The sequence below is a fragment of the Anser cygnoides genome, chromosome 4 (genome assembly GCF_040182565.1).
Source record: "Anser cygnoides isolate HZ-2024a breed goose chromosome 4, Taihu_goose_T2T_genome, whole genome shotgun sequence".
Classification (NCBI taxonomy): Eukaryota; Metazoa; Chordata; class Aves; order Anseriformes; family Anatidae; genus Anser; species Anser cygnoides.
Genome location: NC_089876.1, coordinates 65,989,996 through 66,006,207, shown reverse-complemented (window position 1 = coordinate 66,006,207; position 16,212 = coordinate 65,989,996). Strand labels below are relative to the sequence as shown.

General features: G+C 63.7%; 1 protein-coding gene across 1 annotated transcript; it reads left to right on the top strand.

Moving 5' to 3' along the window:
• LOC136790779 (maestro heat-like repeat-containing protein family member 2B) lies at positions 1-16,212 on the top strand. Its single transcript, XM_066996559.1, has 40 exons — positions 1-370; positions 561-694; positions 1,116-1,238; positions 1,739-1,907; positions 2,229-2,327; positions 2,673-2,827; positions 3,134-3,277; positions 3,561-3,653; positions 3,945-4,014; positions 4,124-4,237; positions 4,499-4,572; positions 4,796-4,915; positions 5,183-5,275; positions 5,458-5,611; positions 5,814-5,854; positions 6,114-6,252; positions 6,945-6,997; positions 7,121-7,231; positions 7,499-7,618; positions 7,799-7,906; positions 8,327-8,482; positions 8,681-8,803; positions 9,076-9,155; positions 9,631-9,730; positions 9,824-9,919; positions 10,285-10,389; positions 10,520-10,643; positions 11,164-11,285; positions 11,549-11,701; positions 12,314-12,468; positions 12,721-12,862; positions 13,068-13,264; positions 13,703-13,840; positions 14,015-14,126; positions 14,258-14,404; positions 14,713-14,895; positions 15,274-15,429; positions 15,534-15,656; positions 15,828-15,921; positions 16,071-16,212. Exons 1-39 carry the CDS (start codon positions 346-348, stop codon positions 15,888-15,890), a joined length of 4,614 nt encoding a protein of 1,537 aa, XP_066852660.1. The 5' UTR covers positions 1-345; the 3' UTR covers positions 15,891-15,921; positions 16,071-16,212.

Here is a 16,212-nt window from a genome sequence, read left to right as displayed (position 1 = left end):
CCACTCGTCCTCTCCCTTCTCCAGGGACCTGGGGCCCCTGGAGAGTGGAACCAGATGGGACCGGGGCTGGGCAGAGAAGCGCACGGAAGGCCGTTGCTGAAAACCACGCAAGGACCGGAGCGAACTGGAGCGATGGAGGGTGGGGATATGCTGTGGGTTTGGGCCATGGGGGTGCTGCCACCTCCGGCCCTGCCCTGTGATGTGTCCCCGTATCCATGGCAGCCCTCAGGGAGGTCACAATGGCTGGGTGCCTCATAGCTGCTGCGGTGAGCGCAGGTGGCCCATTGCTTCTCGGCGGCCACAGGAGGAGGACCTGGAGAGAGATTCTGGGGTGATCCTGCTGTGATGGGGAGGCTGAGAAGATTTTTTGGTGAGGGGCAGGGGGAGGCCGGGGGCTGCATCCCTATGAGTTCCCAGCACGACCAGAGATGGGGACCCCAGCCTGTGCTGTTGGTGCTGGGGAGGATTCCTCTCCAGGCTGGGAGGATGCCCGCCCCAACCTGGTGCGAATCCCCACAGCCAGCCAAGCTGACGCAAACTGTTTGGTTGTTTCCTTCCAGCTTCCTTTGCTTGTGTAGGGGTCAGGACTGGACCTACACGTCATGAGGACGGTGGCAGAGAGACAGGGTCTGAGACTGTTGCCATCTCTGCCACCGTCGTGAATTCCTTGTTAAAGAAGCTGCAAGACAGAGAGGTGAGCTGCGGACATCCCGCTGTGCCGTGGGGGGTTGAGGGCTCCCCTCCACCCTGGGTGCCACCGAGGGGTCTTGCCTGATGGCCCCTCTGTCCTGCTGCTGGTGCCCGGTCCCCAAAGGCTGATCCTGCGGTCACGCTGGGCTGACGCTGCTGCGCTGCCTCCTTTCCCGCAGCAGCTCAGCCTGGAGCTGCCCAAGCATCCATCCTTGTCCTGGCCCTGTACCATGGTCCCAGGCTGGTGCCTGGTGCTTGGTCGGTTCCCAGGGCTGCTGCTCCCTCGGCTCCTTTGTGTAGCTGGACACAAGCTGGGACAGGACGCGGTGGTGCTGCTTGTGGGCTCTCACTCTAGAGTGAGGGGCAGCAGCTCGCAGCTGCCCGGGAATAAGGGCAAAGCAAGTGGTGTCGTGGTCTCTCCCTAGGGTGACCGAGCGGAGACTTACCGCCGCCTCCAGCATGTCTTGCAAGGAGATGATACCCGTCTGCAGAGCGGCGTTGTGAACCGAGTGCTCGCAGAGGTGTCTGGAGACATGAAGGCAGCCCAGGTGAGCTTGTTCTCTAGAAGGGCGAACGGAGCAGCCTGCCTCTCCCCAGCTGTGGGTGTGACATGGAGTGGCGCACAGATGGTTCACTGGGATTCAGGCCTGGGGACTTCCCCAGTGCCCCTGTGGCTGCTCCCTCTCCCAGGGAGCGCATCCCGCTAGGGGAAAGGCCGTATCCAGCCCTGCTCCAGACTGTGCAGAGCGTGGTGAGCTCCTCCACGCCAGGCGACGTGTGCGCCACCTCCCAGGGCCGGAGTTGGGCCGTGCAGTCCCCCAGTTCCTGCCTCGCGCGACTCCTGCTTAACGCAGAGGCTCTGGGGACGCGTCCCAGCTCGGGCACAGCTGTCCCGGGGGTGTTCTGTGGGGGAGACGCGGTCGTCTCGCCAGTGGCTCTGACAGCAAAACGATGAGCTGAAGCCCCGTGGTCCTCACTGGCCAGCAGGGCCTGACCTGGTGCCTCAGCCTTTCTCCTGGGCAGCATTTCACCTGTGGCTCTTTTTCAGGGTGCAATGAACAATGTGACAGCAGCTGCTGGTGACGTCCTGGTGGCTCTGGCTCGTTCCCACTTTGGATTTGTGATGTCCGAGCTCCAGGGCCACCTGAAGACCATGAGGGGAGGAGCATGCCAGGAGTTTGTGCTCACCACCTTGAGCAAACTGGCCAGCAGCTATGGTATGGCCCCTTTGGCCTCGTGCTCTGGGTTATGGTCCATGACGGCCAGGAGCAGGGACCCTGCCCCTCCCTGAACGCTGTTTTGGGCCGGAGGGCTGTGGGGTTGTGGCACCTCCTCGCCTGGAGCTGGGATTTCCGCCCCACCACCCCAATGCCAGTGCTGCAAGGGTGGAAGCTGCTGGGGACTGAACCCGCAGCGACCTCCCCTGTCCCTCTGACACGTCCCCCAGCCCGGCAGCCCCAGCCCTCCTGCCCGCGGTGCTGCTCTGGCTCTGGCTGACCGTGGCTCCCTCTGTCCCTCTGCCTGTCCTCTCTCTGCAGCCCTGCGGTGCATCCCCTTCGTCGAAATGACGCTCCTTGCTCTGCACGCCATGCTGAGACAAGTGGAGAGCAGCCGGATCCTGCGCACCATCTGCAGTGGTGAGTAGAGGGGAAGGGGCCGGGCAGGCCCTCGGTGCCTCGCTCGGATCGCGGCGTGGTCCTGCGCTGGGGGGCAAACTTTGGGAAGGGCAGGGCGGGGGCTGCAATGGTAAGTGCTGGAGGGGAAGAGGCCTGCGAGGAAGAGGAGGAGGAGGAGGAGGAGGAGGTGCGGTGTGCAGAAGGGGAGAAGGGGCACCGTATTTTAGTTCAGATGCCGGGAGCGCAGCACTTGGCAGTCCCAAGCCGACGCCTGGTGAGCCAGGGACTGCTCCACGCAGGCGTGGGTGAGGGAGCCAGGCACGCTGCCTGTTGCAGACTTTGACGAGCTCCTTCCTTCTGGTGCAGTGCTGGAGCAGTGGTCGAGGGCGATCAACGCTTACTTCAACGCCTGGGAGCAGTGCCCCTTCCCTCGCATCGGGGAGAAGCAGCTCTGCGAGCAGGTGTACTCCCTGTTCTGCCACGCTGTGGTAAACTGGCTGGGCCGCCATAAGAAGGAGGAGGTGAGCGCTGCTGGGGCAGCAGCGGGGCTGTGCCTGGCTGGGGCTGCCCGTGCCCCCTGGGTGGGAGCAGAGGGGTGAGGGGAGGGAGCGGGCGGGCTGACGCCTTGCCCGGGGCTGGGGGCTCCCAGCTGGCAAGTGCTTGGGCCCCAGGGCCCTTTGGCAGGGGAATGCTTGCTGTCCTCTGGAGAGAGCCCTTCTGTGGGGCAGAAGGGAAAGGGAAAGCCCTCTCTGTGCAAAGGCAGGCATGTGCTGGGGGACGCCGAGTGCTAGACAGCCCTCAGAGCATCTCGTCTCTTCCCTCTGCAGGACAAGCAGGCCATCTTCGGAGCAGTGACTGCTATGATGGCTGTCGTCCTCCATGATGCGCAGCACCAGGACCGGGTGTGGAAGCAGGTCGTCTGGCTCCTGCAGCAGTACCAGGAGGTCCAAGATACTTCCCGGGTGACAGAGGTGAGGCGTTGCGCGGGGTCTGGTGCGGCTGTGGTGTGAGTGCCACGAGGTGTCGGGGAGCCCTCCGAGAAGGCAGGGGGGCAGCAGGGGAGCTGTGAGGCTTCCTGGGCTGCTCGGGCAGGAAGAGAACAACCCAGGTGAGCAGGAAGCCCTGGGCAGGAGCTTTGGGGTTCTCCCTGGGAGCTGGGGTTAGGGGTTCCCCATGCCACAGGCGTGCTGGGTTTCTTCCTTCCCACGTGGCTTCAGTGGCTTTAACCCACTCGTCCTCTCCCTTCTCTTGTAGAGCCTCCATTATTTCCTGAAGACCTTGGAGGAACTTCACGCTGTCGCCCCCAAGGACAAGCTCCGTGCCATCGCTGCTGCTGTGCACCACGAGGTAAAGGGAGCCCGTGCCTGTGCTGCTGGCCCAGGTCCTGCAGGCCGGATTGCCACAGAGGGGCAGGGCAGGGCAGGGCGTCCTTCCACCGGGACCTTCCTGGAGGTGCCTCGAGGCTGTGAGCACCCTGATCCTGGCTGTTTTGTGCAGGCCCGAGGGGCAGCTCAGTTCCTTCAGCACTTCCCTCTCAGCCACCTGGCAGGAGGACTCTGGAGTGCCGGGACCCAAAAGGCAGCCTCTGATCGCTGCTCTGCCTGCGATCTTTCTCTAAAATGGACCTTTCTCCCACAGCTTGGGGACGAGACCAGGCAGCACAGTGCAGGCCATAAAGAAGAACTGAGGCAGTGCATTGTGCTTCAAGGTAAGGGAGGGAATGGGACGATGCCTGTCGTGTTCTCCCAACTTCCTTGTGAACCTCAGCCATGGGGTTTTGCTGACTATTCATGCAAAACGTGGTTTCTGGCCCGCAGCTCGAATCTACCCGGAGGAGACGGTCACGTTCCTGCTGTCCCAGCTGAGCAGCGAGAACCAGGGCTCCCGCGGGACAGCGCTGACTCTGCTGGGAGCTGTGGCCCGCTCTGACGGTCAGTACCACAGGCCAGGGCCGCCAGCCAGGGCTGGGGCAGTCAGGGGGCTGAAGCTATCTGCTGTCAGAGCTTTCAGGCCCTGTAACGCAGTAGTAGCGGCAGAAACAAAGTCCTTCTGGGACGCCAGTGCTTCCCCTGCAGTCAGAGCCCAGCCCTGCTGTGCTGTCCCGCTCGTCTGTGAAAAGCCTGGGAGCTTCGAGGGATCCCTTCTGCCATCTGAGCCCTGCCTGAACGCATACCTCTCTGTGTCTCTTGCAGAACCTGCAGTGAGAGAGAAGCTGCCCCTAATTGTAGAGGCCGTGCAGCCCTTGTTCACTGAGTCCGGCACCCAGGTGAGCTCATTTAGGAAGGAACAGCGAGACCAGTGGGGCAGAGAAAGCCCCCAGAGCGGGCAGGTTGTTGTGCTGTACAAAGCCTAGCCCCGACCCCTGGCAGCGAAGGCTTCTCCTGTGCACTCGTTGCCTCTCCACGGGCTGCGAGGGCTGCCCCCAGGCAAAGGTGGCTTCCCTTTGGCTGCTGGCGGGGCAGACCGTAACCACCCTGTCTCCTTGGCAGTTGAGGAGAGCGCTCCTGGGTTTCATCAAGGATCTGCTCAGCGTCAGCATCCCGAGCTGCTTGGCATGGGATGTGGTGGCGCACATCTTTGTCGAGTTCAGGCGGGCCTCGGACAGACTGGTAAGGACAGAGCGGGACACCCGCGGCTCGGTCCCGTGCCCAGGCTGTGCCGAGAGCTCCCTCAGTGGCACTCGCAGCATCGCCTGGGCCCCGCAGAACCTCGTGTGCCCGACAGCCCTGTGCAGCGCTCGCTGCTCCCAAGCTGCCCAGCACTTCCTTGGGGCTGGGACGTGGCCCCTGAGTGGGGCCTGGCTGTCCTCATCCTCCACAGAGCCTCCTGAGGTGGGAGCTGAGAGTAATGGGGGGTTTCCCAACGCTGTCTTGCAGGCGGTAGAAGACGTCCAAGAGGAAAGAGACCTTCAGGCCCAGTGCATAGGTATCCTGGAGTCTCTGGATCTCTCTGTGGAAGGGATGACCGAAGTAAGTGGTCCTGCTCCCTGCTGCTGCAGCCACTTTTCACCTTCAGGGTGTTTTTGCCAGCCCTCGCCTGCCCCCCCGGAGCTCGACCCTAATGGGCTCCAAGGGATGCGCAAGCCATCCTTTTCACCTCTGAGCCGAGATGGGAATGCTGATGTGCCAAACTTCCTCCTCCTCCTCTGCAGCTCTTGTGGCCACGGCTCCTGCAGTACGTGGTGCCGGCCCAGTACTGCGGCATGCTGGTCCCGCTGTTGCGTTGTCTCCAAGCCCTGATCGAGAGGCAGAAGCAAACGGAAGGGCAAGAGGACACCGAGAAGCCTGCTGACGTCCAGGAGCAAGGTGGGACCAGAAGGTGCCCCAGCAACCTGTGCCGGGCTCGGCCAGGGGCCTGCCTGGTGCATGCCTCCCTGCACCCTGGCAGCCCCCAGGCCAGCTCTGCAGCTGCATGGGTACTCTCAGCCCCGCGTCGGGGCGTCGAAGGTGCGAGGGGCTGGGTGCAGAGGTGCTCAGGGGCTCACCCTGCCTTTTTTCCTCCTTGCAGCCAAGAAGCCCACGCCACAGGCCCTACTGGTTCGGCTGTTGGTGAGTAGCGGGGCCCCGGGGCAAGAGCTTTTCTGGCCAGGGGCAGGGGGAGATGCTGGGGCAGGGATGCTTTTGCTGGCAGCCCCGAGGAGGAGGCAGCGCGTCCCAGCGTGCCCAAGCCCACGAGCTGGGGATCCCGCTCCCTCCCTGGGGCTGGAAGCACGTGGGGGGAGGCGCCGAGGCAGAGTCGAGCTCCCTCGTGGGAGAAGCCGCGTCCCTGGTGGAAGGAGTGACCCCGTCTCTCTCTGTCCTCGTCTAGGTGGTGGCGGCTTGTGATCAGTGCAGAGAATGCGCGGTTGCTGCCCTACAGCTGCTGCAGGCCCTGCAGAGCAGGATCCACAGCTCCCTGAGGGGACTGTGGCCCATCCGCATCCCCCGCATGCTGCAGTACCTTGAAGGTAAGGTGCCAGTGTGGAGGGCCGGGCTCAGGAGAGCTGGAGGGGGCAGGAAAACAGCCTCCCAGCATGGCGTAGGGGAACCGCTGCCGTCCCCCTTCCAGGCAGCCAGCGTGGAGGCTGGGGGCAGCGATCTGCTGGGATCAGCTCGTCCCAGGGGTGGACGGGGCCATCGATGTCCCCATGGAGGGCAGGTCTGGGCAGTGTCCCCCTGCCCCTGCTGGGACGGTGCTTGGGACAGGGGTGGGACCAGCGCCCCTGGCTCTGGAAGGCCGAGTGCCTGGGGCAGGTCTGCAGCAGCCGTTCTGGGCAGCTCGGTCCCACGCTGGGCAGCGCAGTAGCCTGGGAGGAGGCCCTAAATGGGCTGCAAGTGTTGGGTCTGTCAGGAGAAAATGTGTGCGGCTGTGCACGCTGGGGCACGGTGCTCGAGTAGTGCGGGGATCACAGTCGGGCAGCGGCGATCGGCCCCAGTCAGTCTTTCCTTCCCCGGCTTGAGTCGGTGGCTCTGGCCAATGTCCCTGGGATCCAGCCGGGGTCTGCAGCCTGGCAAGAGCTTTGGTGCAGGCAATTTTAGGCCCTTTCAAGCCCGGGACTTCTGGGGTTTTTGGCTCCCAGGGAAGGAGAGCACTGAACTCTTTCTTCTCCGGTGCTGGCTTAAGTGACAGCGAGGCATTTTGCTTCCTCTTGCTTTCCAGAAAAAACAGAGGGCTTCCTGGACTCTGAAGAGTGGCAGTGCTATCTGCTTAAGGTACAGCATCCCTGGGGGTGAGGCTGTGGGCAGTTGTGCCCCGACAGCTCCTGGGGCACGTGAACGTGAAAGGCCCGGGCAAAGGGCGAGACAACATTTGCCTCCTGTCGTGTTCCCCCCCAGTTCCTGACGGAGTCGGTGGAGGAGATGCTGGTGGACCAGCCATGGGTCGTGTGCCTGAGCCGGGAGCTGAGCCAGCAGCTGAGCAACCCCTCCAGCAGCGCCGAGGACAAGGTTTGCGCCCTGCCTGCACCCTCCTGGCAGCACAGCCCCGGGGCACCCAGCTCCGGGGCTGGGGCTGAAGGAGCGCGTTCCCCGTGCGGGCTGTCGTCACCGCTCCCCCTGCCCTCGCCCCAAAGATGCTTCCCTCCGTGCTGCCCAGGGTCGGCTACAGCCGGGCGCCGCGGCTGCTCCCTGGGCTGTTGGGGCCTGTCGCGGCCAGGCCCTGTCCTGACAAGCCGCGCCGTTACCACGTCTCGGTCTCGGTCTCTTCTCTTTCAGAACTTCCTGTACCAGGCTCTCGGCACAGTGCTGGCCTCTTGTCGGCAGCTCACCCACGTCCAAGGGCAGCTGCTGAAATACTTAAAAGAAACAGATGCCACCAGCCCATGTGACAGACAGGTGAGGTTTCCTCTCCTGCCCCTGCTCTGCCCGGTGTCCCCTCGTCCCAGCCCTGCTCCGGACCTTTTTCATTTCCTTGTAGCTGCTGTTTCCCTCGGGCAATGTCCTGCCTTGCCGTCGTAGCTGGCCAGGACTGGCCAGCGTGTGCCAGAGCTCACTCCCATTTCTCCATCACTGCAGGGAATAGCTTCAGTGGTCTCCTATGCTGCTGAGCGCCACTTCTACCTGGCCCTGGATGCAATGCGTGAGTTCACCCAGTGGCTCATCGCATTCGACAGACGTCGAAAGGTAATGGGTGCAGGGTTTTAGTGTTCGGCCTTCTCTTGCCCTGTTCTCACTTCCTGAACAGTGGCGGCCGAGTCGTGGCAGCCACATTGCATTTACCCCTCCCGTAAGAGCTACCTAAGACACACTGCCCCCTCCAGAAAGCTGAGGGCCAGGAGCCGGAGCCCTGTGAGCTCTTGCTGGCTCTGCCCCTCACCTGGGGGCCATGGGCAAGCCTTTCATGGCCAGTACGCCCCTGCCGGGCACAGGCTGCTCACCTCAGGGCAGGAATGGGACAAACTCCTTCGGATGGTTTTCCACGGCCCTGCACAGCTGAGCCACACAGCCCCTTACAGCCCCGCTCCCCAGCCCCACAAATTCGTCGAGTCCTGGGGCACAGCAGGGCCAGCGGACTGACATCTCGGGGCATCTTACTCAACACAGGCGCAGAAGGGACACCAGAGAGCTCAGGCCGCTTGGGCTGCAGCCATGCTTACCTATGGCAAGGTTGCACTGCACGCGCCCAAGTCAGAACTGCTGGCCTGCGTGGAGGAAGACATCCTGGCCAACATCCTGGAGCTCTTCCATGCCTGCAGAAAGGTAGGAGCGTGGGGCACAGAGGGGCAGGGAGGGCTGGGGGCCCCCACGTGCCGAGGTGGACGGTCTCTTTCTGAACGTCCCCTGAGTGGTTTGTCCTGAATGTCCAGGACCAACCCCAGCCCCTAAGAACCCCTCGCCCGTGTTCCTCTCCCAGCTCTTCAAGCAGTTCAACTGGTGTTTTTCTCTCTCGGGTCTCAGGAACTGCAGCACAAGCTCGCCCTGCTGAACGGCATCAAGGAGGTCACCTGTGCCATCCAGGCTGCGGACACCAAGCACAGCTTCAGGCTCTGCAAGAAGCCGGAGGTGCTAGAGATCCTGCTGGTGAGTGCCTGGAGCCGGGGCTGCCCGCAGGGGAGGTGCGATGGTCTCCCCCGGCCACCCACCAGCTCCTGAGCTCCCGAAGCCTTGTCCCCAGCTTCTGGGCCCTGGGGAGCTGGCACTCGGTGGCTGGGGAGCACGGTGGCTCTGTGGTGGCCGTGGGGATGAAGGGGCTGGTGCGGGCGCAGGCCTGTCAGCAGAGCCGGCTCCTGGGGCGGGTGGGCAGGCTCTCCGTGCCACAGCCCGCCCTGAGTGCGTCTCTCTGGGACTTGCAGGACTTGATGGAGGAGGATGCCTGCGACACCCCTGTGTCCCAAGTGCATCTCAAGATGCTTCAGCTCCTGGAGCAGCTGAGGTGAGGTCTGTGCCCCAGGCTGTGGGGGCTCGCTGTGCGTCCCAGCCCAGCCGGCTGGTGCAGCCCCAGTGGTCTCGAGTACGGGGCAGGGAGCTGCGGGGTTCTGGGCCGGAACGGCGTGCCCCATCCTGGGTGACTTCCAAAGGCCGGGGGGCTGTTGGGGCTGGGGGGCCGCATCCACAGAGACGGGGCTGGGCTGTCATGGTCAGCGAGCCATGAGCGCTGTGCCGGCAGAAAGCCCCTGGCTCTCCAGGGGACGGGAAGGGCAAGGAACGGGCACCTGGGGGGGGTCTCCTTGCCCCTGGGGGTGAGTGCTTGGCCGCTGCCAGGGAGCTGCCAGGAACTGCCGGAGCTGGAGCTCACCAGCACGGGCTGGGGGGGCCGGGTCTGGGGCTCAAACCCAGTCGGCGTTTGGGCCACTCTGGAGATTGCTGGTAAACCCCCTCACTGTTCTCTCCTTCTTTTCTCCATCCAGCACGCTGAAGCCTTGCATGGACTGGGAGAACAGGTGCTCCCAGGTGGCTGTGTGCTGCTGGAGAGTCCTGTCGTGCCCTCCTGAGGAGACAGAGCTGCAGGTACCTGCCAGCCCTTCCCTGCACACCTCAGCGCTCCCTGTGCCCTGGCAGCTGCCGCGGTGCTCAGCCTCACTCCTCCTTTCCCGTTTTCAGTCTCTGCAGGCATCGTGTGAGGAAGCTCTGGGCCAGCTTGTGTCAGCCCTTCTCAAAGCAGAAGGGACCTCCAGCGCCTTCGCGGACGTGGTCTCCGTGAGTATCCATGAGGCAGTGGGGCAGAGTTGGGGCCTTAGGGGATGCCCAGAGGAGGATCCGTTCCCTGCCGCAGTGCCAGGGCAGGCAAAGGAACGGGCCCTGCGGGAGGCAAAGCCAAGAGCCAGGCTCCCAAGTGCCAGGCTGGCACAGGGAGATGCCGGTGGGGAAACGGCTCCTGGGTGAGGGCAGGGGTGCGTGGAGCGAGCGGGGCAGGGGGGTGGCAGTGCCGGTGCTCGGCGGGGCTGGGGCCACGCGGAGCCGCAGGGCAGGCCCTGCGGGAAGGGGCCAGAAGAGGAGGGAGGCAGAGAGGGGTGCTGGGGAGAGAAGGACACCCGTCACGAGACGCATGTGCTCCACCCCAGATCTTGCTGCGCCACCTCACGTCAACGAAAGCATGGGAGCGAGAGAGGGCCCTGCAGGTCTGCGCCCAGCTGCTGGGCACTTACGAAGAGCTCTTCAAGTGTTCGGTGAGTAGGGAGCCCCGCGTGCCCCGTCCCCTCTCCCTGCTGGCCACGACCCCGACGCCTGGCCATGGCCTGGGGAGGCGAGCAGGCACTGGGCTGCCTGCGAGCTTCCTCCTGCCTCTCGCCCCCGCAGAGGGAACGCACCTGCTCGCAGTTCGGCTCCTTGGTCGGCGTGCTGGGGCCTCTGCTGAGCGACTCCCAGGCCACGTCCCGGCAGAGGGCAGGGGCCTGCCTCAGCTGCCTCCTCCGGATCCAAGGTGAGGAAAGCGGGTTCTTCCTGGCCCCCATCAGCCCCATCTTCTCTTCCTTCCCTGCCCAGCGAGGGCTTTTGTTTACGTCCCTTCCCAGCCAGTCAAGAAACACTGTCGCGACGAATGAGGGGAGTGGACGGGGCGCTCTGTGGCCCTGCACAATCACCGTTCCCACTAAGAAATCGGTTGGAAGCGAGCTCCTGCCCCCTCCTCAGTGAGCAGCGTCTGCGCTGAGGAATTTGCGGGGAGGTTTGCTCCCTCCCGGAGACGCTGGTGCCCGGTGCAGGACCTGGGGACGCAGCAGCTGGGAGCAGAGGCCTGCGGCTGCTGGGACCCCACAGCCCCAAAACAGCTCCAGGGGAAGGAGGGCTCTGTGCGGCCCGGGATGTGTCAGCCACGGAGCCGGGCTGGTGGCATCCTGCCACGGGAGGGTTGGGAGGGCCCTGGCCTTTGCTCCCCAGCCTCCTCTATCCACGTCTGGCGCCAGAGATTCAGTTCCCCTAACCAGGACTCCCTTCCCTCACAGCATGTGGCATGACGAAGACCAGGAGAGCGGTGCTCCAAGTGCCTGACTGCAAGGAGCTGTGTGAGAGGCTGAAGAGCACGGAGGACGGGTCTCTGTGTGAGGACCCTGCCAAAATAGCGAAGGTAACTGGCTCCAGAGAGTGAGGTGGGGGCCCCAGTGCATTTGTCAGGAGGTGCGTTTCGCACGCAGGGAAACAAGACGAGAGGAGATGGTTCTAAACCCCTCCGCTGCAGGAAGTACAAAAAAGCAGCGTATGCACAGAGGAGTGTGCCCTGAGTGCCCTCTCAGTGACCAGCGAGCTGCTGAGCTCAGAGGCCCCTGGAGTTTCCTTTCTGTTCTAAAGAGCCGGAGCAGAGCTGTGACAGTGTCTCTCCTGTCTCTCCAGGGGGTTTGCCAGTACTTCCCCCAGGGACAGGCCAGGAGCTTCATGGACGCCATCATGAAGACCTTCGAATGCGCTAACGAGGAGCGTGCACAGGCAGCTGGCGACTGGATGATCGGATTCCTGGAAGCGTGCGGAAAGGAAATACGTCCAGAGGTAAGGGAGACCCTTGTTCCCCTCGGCCTTGACTTCTCTCTGTTGGCTGTTGTGCTGCACCTCGTGTGGGCTGAAGAAATGCAGCCCGAGCGCGGAGCTGAGGGGACCGCTGCTGCTTGACACGTTCTGCTCTGTGCGGTCCTCTGACGAGGACTCAGGCACTGCACTCTCAAGTCTCCCGTCGGCGCAGGTCCTTGCCCCGGGCGAGGCAGTTACCGCTGGGACACACCAACCTTCCCGTTCCTCCCCACTGCCTGCAAGGTGTCCGAGCCTGCTGGGTTGCGATCTCCCATCGCTGCAGCCGTGCGCCGGCGATTATCCAGGCTGTTGGGCATAAAACGTGCCCAGGCCTTCGGTGTGCTCAAATCGCTCAGCTGCTGCCACCGCCGGCCCCAGGCACACGCAGCGACGGAGGGGGGTGTGCGCGTGTGCACATTGGTGTGCGTCAGCGCCGAGAGCACACGCGCCCCCAGCCGTGAGGCAGGGCTCAGGGACGAGGGCTTGTCAGCGTGCCAAGGCGGCAGGCGTTGCTCAGGCGCCGAGTGACCGTGCTGGGGTCCTGCACAGGCAAAGGATACGCTGAGGTGTGCCATCTCGCCCCTTGCCTTGCAGGTGCCTGAAGTCGTGAACATCCTGTGGAAGGCCATGTATACCATGCAGCAGGGCACCCTCAGGGACCTGCTCTTCAAGGCAGCCCGTCTCCTGGCCGGCTTCCACCCCCAGCCTGTGGTGGACAGCCTCCTCCAGACAGAACTGCCCTCAGAGAGGTATGTGCGCTCCCCCCTTGCCCCGCTGTGGCCAAACAGCAACCCCAGGCTTGCCTGCGGAAGGCAGATCCAGGGAAGCAGCAGGTCCCATTCCTCCCCCAGAAGCCTGGGCTCTGCGAGATCGTGCGCTCGTGCCTCTGGGGAAGCAGGCATCGTATGCCCGCTGCTGGCGAGGAGAGCGTTTGGCCTCTGGGGAGGGCACCAGGGCTGCCAGAGGACGGGGCTCACGGGTGAACGTCTGGTTGCTTGCAGAGACATGGTGCAGCTCTGGAGGAGCCTGGGCAGCAGCGACCTCGGGCCTCAGGTCCTGAGGCACTTAGCAGAGAGGCTGGACAAGGCACCTAAAACCAGACCTTTGTGCAACGATGCTGATCAAGAGCCGCATCGTCTCAAGGTATGTTCGTCGGCAGAAGCATTTCTGCAGCTTCCCACCTGCTTTCTAACTTAGCTCATCAGGGTGAGGGAGTTGGGGGTCATCCGAGGCTGTCCCAGGTGTGAGACCTGCCGGCAGGAAGAGTCCCCCAGGGGGACAGGGGCACCAGCGGGCTGGTGGGAAAGGCGGTGTTTAACAGGTTCTTGTGGGTCACATTTCCCTGCAGCTCCTCTGTGCGATCTCTGAGGTAGTGTCTGCTCTGCTGACCGCAGAGGCAGTCCGGGACCTGCTTCCTCACCTCCTTCCAGTCCTCCTGCAGTGGGTCAGCAACGAACTGGGGGTAGAGTTGCTGTTTCCCCCTCTGAGTCCTCCAAGAGGACTCCTCCTCTTCAAGGACACGGGACAAGAGGAGCTGTTGTGCGGGTAAGGAGCAGCAGGGGCGGGGAACGGGGGGCTTCAGTTCCCCAGCCAGGCACGTTTGTTCGTGGTGCTGAGGGAGCCAAAGGGCTGCCCTGTTTCCCAAGCCTGCCCTGTCTCCCAGGTGTGGAAACGGGTCGCCGGGGCTCGTTTGACTTCTGTCCTCTGCTGGAGAAGGATCTGTTCCCAGACGGGACAGGACCGACGGCTGCTCTCGGCCTGTCTCCTCTGCGTCCCCGATTACAGCGTGTCCTTCCTCTCCCTGGACCGATCCAGGAGAGACCGGGCGTCAAACCCTGCGCAGGGTTGGCAGCTCTCGGGACAGGGGAGACCCCAGGCGTGGGGCAGCCCGGGGCGCTGGGACCGGGGCGTTTCGGCAGAGCCAAGACAAAACTTCCCCTCTGGTGCCACGATGTGAGATTTCTGTGGGTTTTCTTTCGCCAGACTCTACTGTGATGCTCTGGAGCAAGTGCTGAGAAGATGCCTGGATGAGAGGTGGCAGCAGGTGCTCTGCAGGCACGGAGTGTGGCCATCCTTGGACTTGCCTCAGTGGCACTGCAACAGCGTGCAGCTGCTGACCAGGTGAGAGCCCAGCGGGTGGCTGTGCCCCGGGAAGCAGCCGCAGGACCCTTCCCGTGTGCCTGGGGAGCTCTCCTGGGAGGCAGGGCAGCGCCTGCGTCGCAGCAGGGGACGTTTCGGGCCGTGGCCCGTGGCCTTCCCACCTGACCACGTCACCTGCTTGTGCTCTGTGTGCAGTGTGCTGCTCCGTGCCCGGCTCGTCTCGCGTGCGCTCATACAGACCTTCCTGCCGTGGCTGCACTCCCCCTTGCCAAACCTGCAGGTCACGGCGCTGGCTTTCTTCGCTGAGGTGAGGCGGCGCGTGGGGCGGGGCGGGCTCAGAGGGCTTTTCGGAAGAAACTGCTGCTTGGGGTGTCTCTTTATGGAAGAGACCAGCCGAGGTCCCATGCCAGCACTAACAGACCTTTGGCTGTCTTGTAGCTGATGAAGGACCCGCCAGCTGAGGGGAAGGATCTCCTGAAGCCCCTGGTACGGCTCTTCCTGGAGAAGCTGCAGCATCCGAGCTGTGCTGTGCAGCACATGGCAGCGAGAGGCCTGGGCAGTGCTGTCAGTGGCTTGCCCAAGAAGGTGAGGCGCACTTTCCTCTGCTCTGGCTGCAGCCCCCCAGCAGAGAGCCGGGCAGAGGCTGAGTGAGAGCCAAGCAGAGCCGCGGGGCAGTTCGGGAGCCTGGGGCAGAGCAGCACGGACAGATGGGGGCTTCCCAACGGCCAGGCTGCTCTCCAAGCTCAGCACGGTGGCAGCGGGGAACCGTGCGAGTGCCGTTCGTCACGGGGTTGTGCCGCAGCCGCACCCCCTTGCCGAACAGACGTGGGGAGAAAGGGTGGGCATTGCAGGCAGGAGCCGCGAGCAGCTTGTGCGCATCTTTGGCGTTGCAGGTTCAAAAGCACAAGAGGAGCATCGTGGCAGCACTGGAGCGTGAAATGAGGAACGTGGACCATCCAGAGGTGGCTGCGGAGAGCATGTTGGCCCTGGCAGAAATATTTGCAAAGCAGACGGCGAAGGGCTTGGGCGGGGCCTTCAGACGCATCGCCCGCTCCACCAGGAAGTTCCTTGATGCCGTGAGTGAACCTACTTTTCTCCCACTTGTCCGAGGGGCGTGGGGTGGGCAGGGGCCTGCCCGTGCTGCGTGGAGGTGCTCCTCCAGGCAACCAGCTGCCGTGGCCCCTCTCTCTCTCTCTCCTGCGGGTGGGACGCACCGAGCGCCCCGGCACTCAGGTGCCATTTCTTAGGGGTGGGACGAGGAAGGGACCTTCCACATGGCAGGGACGGGGCCGGGATGAGGTGACCTCGTTCTGGAGCTGGTTTCCAAAGGGCCACTGCCAACAGCGCTGTGCTCGCTCGCCCTCAGTTGTCAGTCCCTGATGCTTCGTTGTTGCAGAGAGGCTGGGAGACGATGCATTCGTGACCCAGCTCACAGATGGCTTTCTGGGTTGCAGGAGCAAGAGGACCTTCGTTTTGCGGCCTTCAGTCTCTACACGGCCCTGGCTGCTGGCGCCAAGGACAATCTCACCACGTTCTTCAGCGGAGAAGTGGAGCAGATATTGGGAAGCCTCTTCCTGCACCTCCAGGACCCCAGCTGTGCAGTATCCAGCGTAAGAACCCCCTGAGCTTATTTGCCAACCCACAGAAAGGCTCCCTGAGGAGCTGCCTCCCTGGCAAGGGAGAAGGAACGACCGAGCACAATGCTCTTTTCCAGGTTTGCAGGACAGCCCTCTATGTCTGCGCTCCTTTCGTCGAGCCAAAGGGGCTGCAGGTAGTCGTCAAGAATGCCATCGGGCGCAGTGGAGCACAGCTGCAGAGCGAGGTCTGCTCTTACCTGGTGAGTGAGCCCTGTCCCGGGGCGACGCTGGGGCCACGGGGCCCGGCACCGAGCGGGGAGCATGGCGTGACGCGTCCGTCCGTCCCGCCGCATGCTCCCCGGGAGTCTGAGGGCTCGGCAGCGAGGCCTCTCCGGCCCAAGCAGAATTCACACCTCCCTGCTCTCCCCCAGGAGACACATGCTCCCGAGCTGCTGAAGACACTGAAGCGCCAGCAGAAGCCACCACTGGAGTAGCGGTCCACAGATGCCACTCTCCACGTCCTTGGTGAGAGCCGGGACGGAGCTCTCTGCTCCGCTCCCACCGGGGCGGCCCAGGGGCCGCCAAGCGCTGCCCCAGCCGCCTTCCCTACGGTGCCCAGGAGGGCACGGCCAGGGGCCGTATCTTGACACTGCCTCTTCTTCCCCACGCTACAGAAGCCAGCCCGGAGCACAAAGAAGGCAGCCCAAAGCATGCTGAAGACATCCCAGAGCATGCAGAAGATCTCTCGGGGCACACAGAAGACGTCCCCGAGCTTGCAGAGGCCTGAGCACCCACAGAATAAAAATCCAGAGAGCA

Coding starts and splice junctions, on each gene's coding strand:
- LOC136790779 (XM_066996559.1), top strand. CDS start 346: ATGGGGAGGCTGAGAAGATTTTTTG. Junction 8,804..9,075: donor AGGTGCTAGAGATCCTGCTG/GTGAGTGCCTGG, acceptor TGGGACTTGCAG/GACTTGATGGAGGAGGATGC. Junction 12,469..12,720: donor ACAGAACTGCCCTCAGAGAG/GTATGTGCGCTC, acceptor GGTTGCTTGCAG/AGACATGGTGCAGCTCTGGA.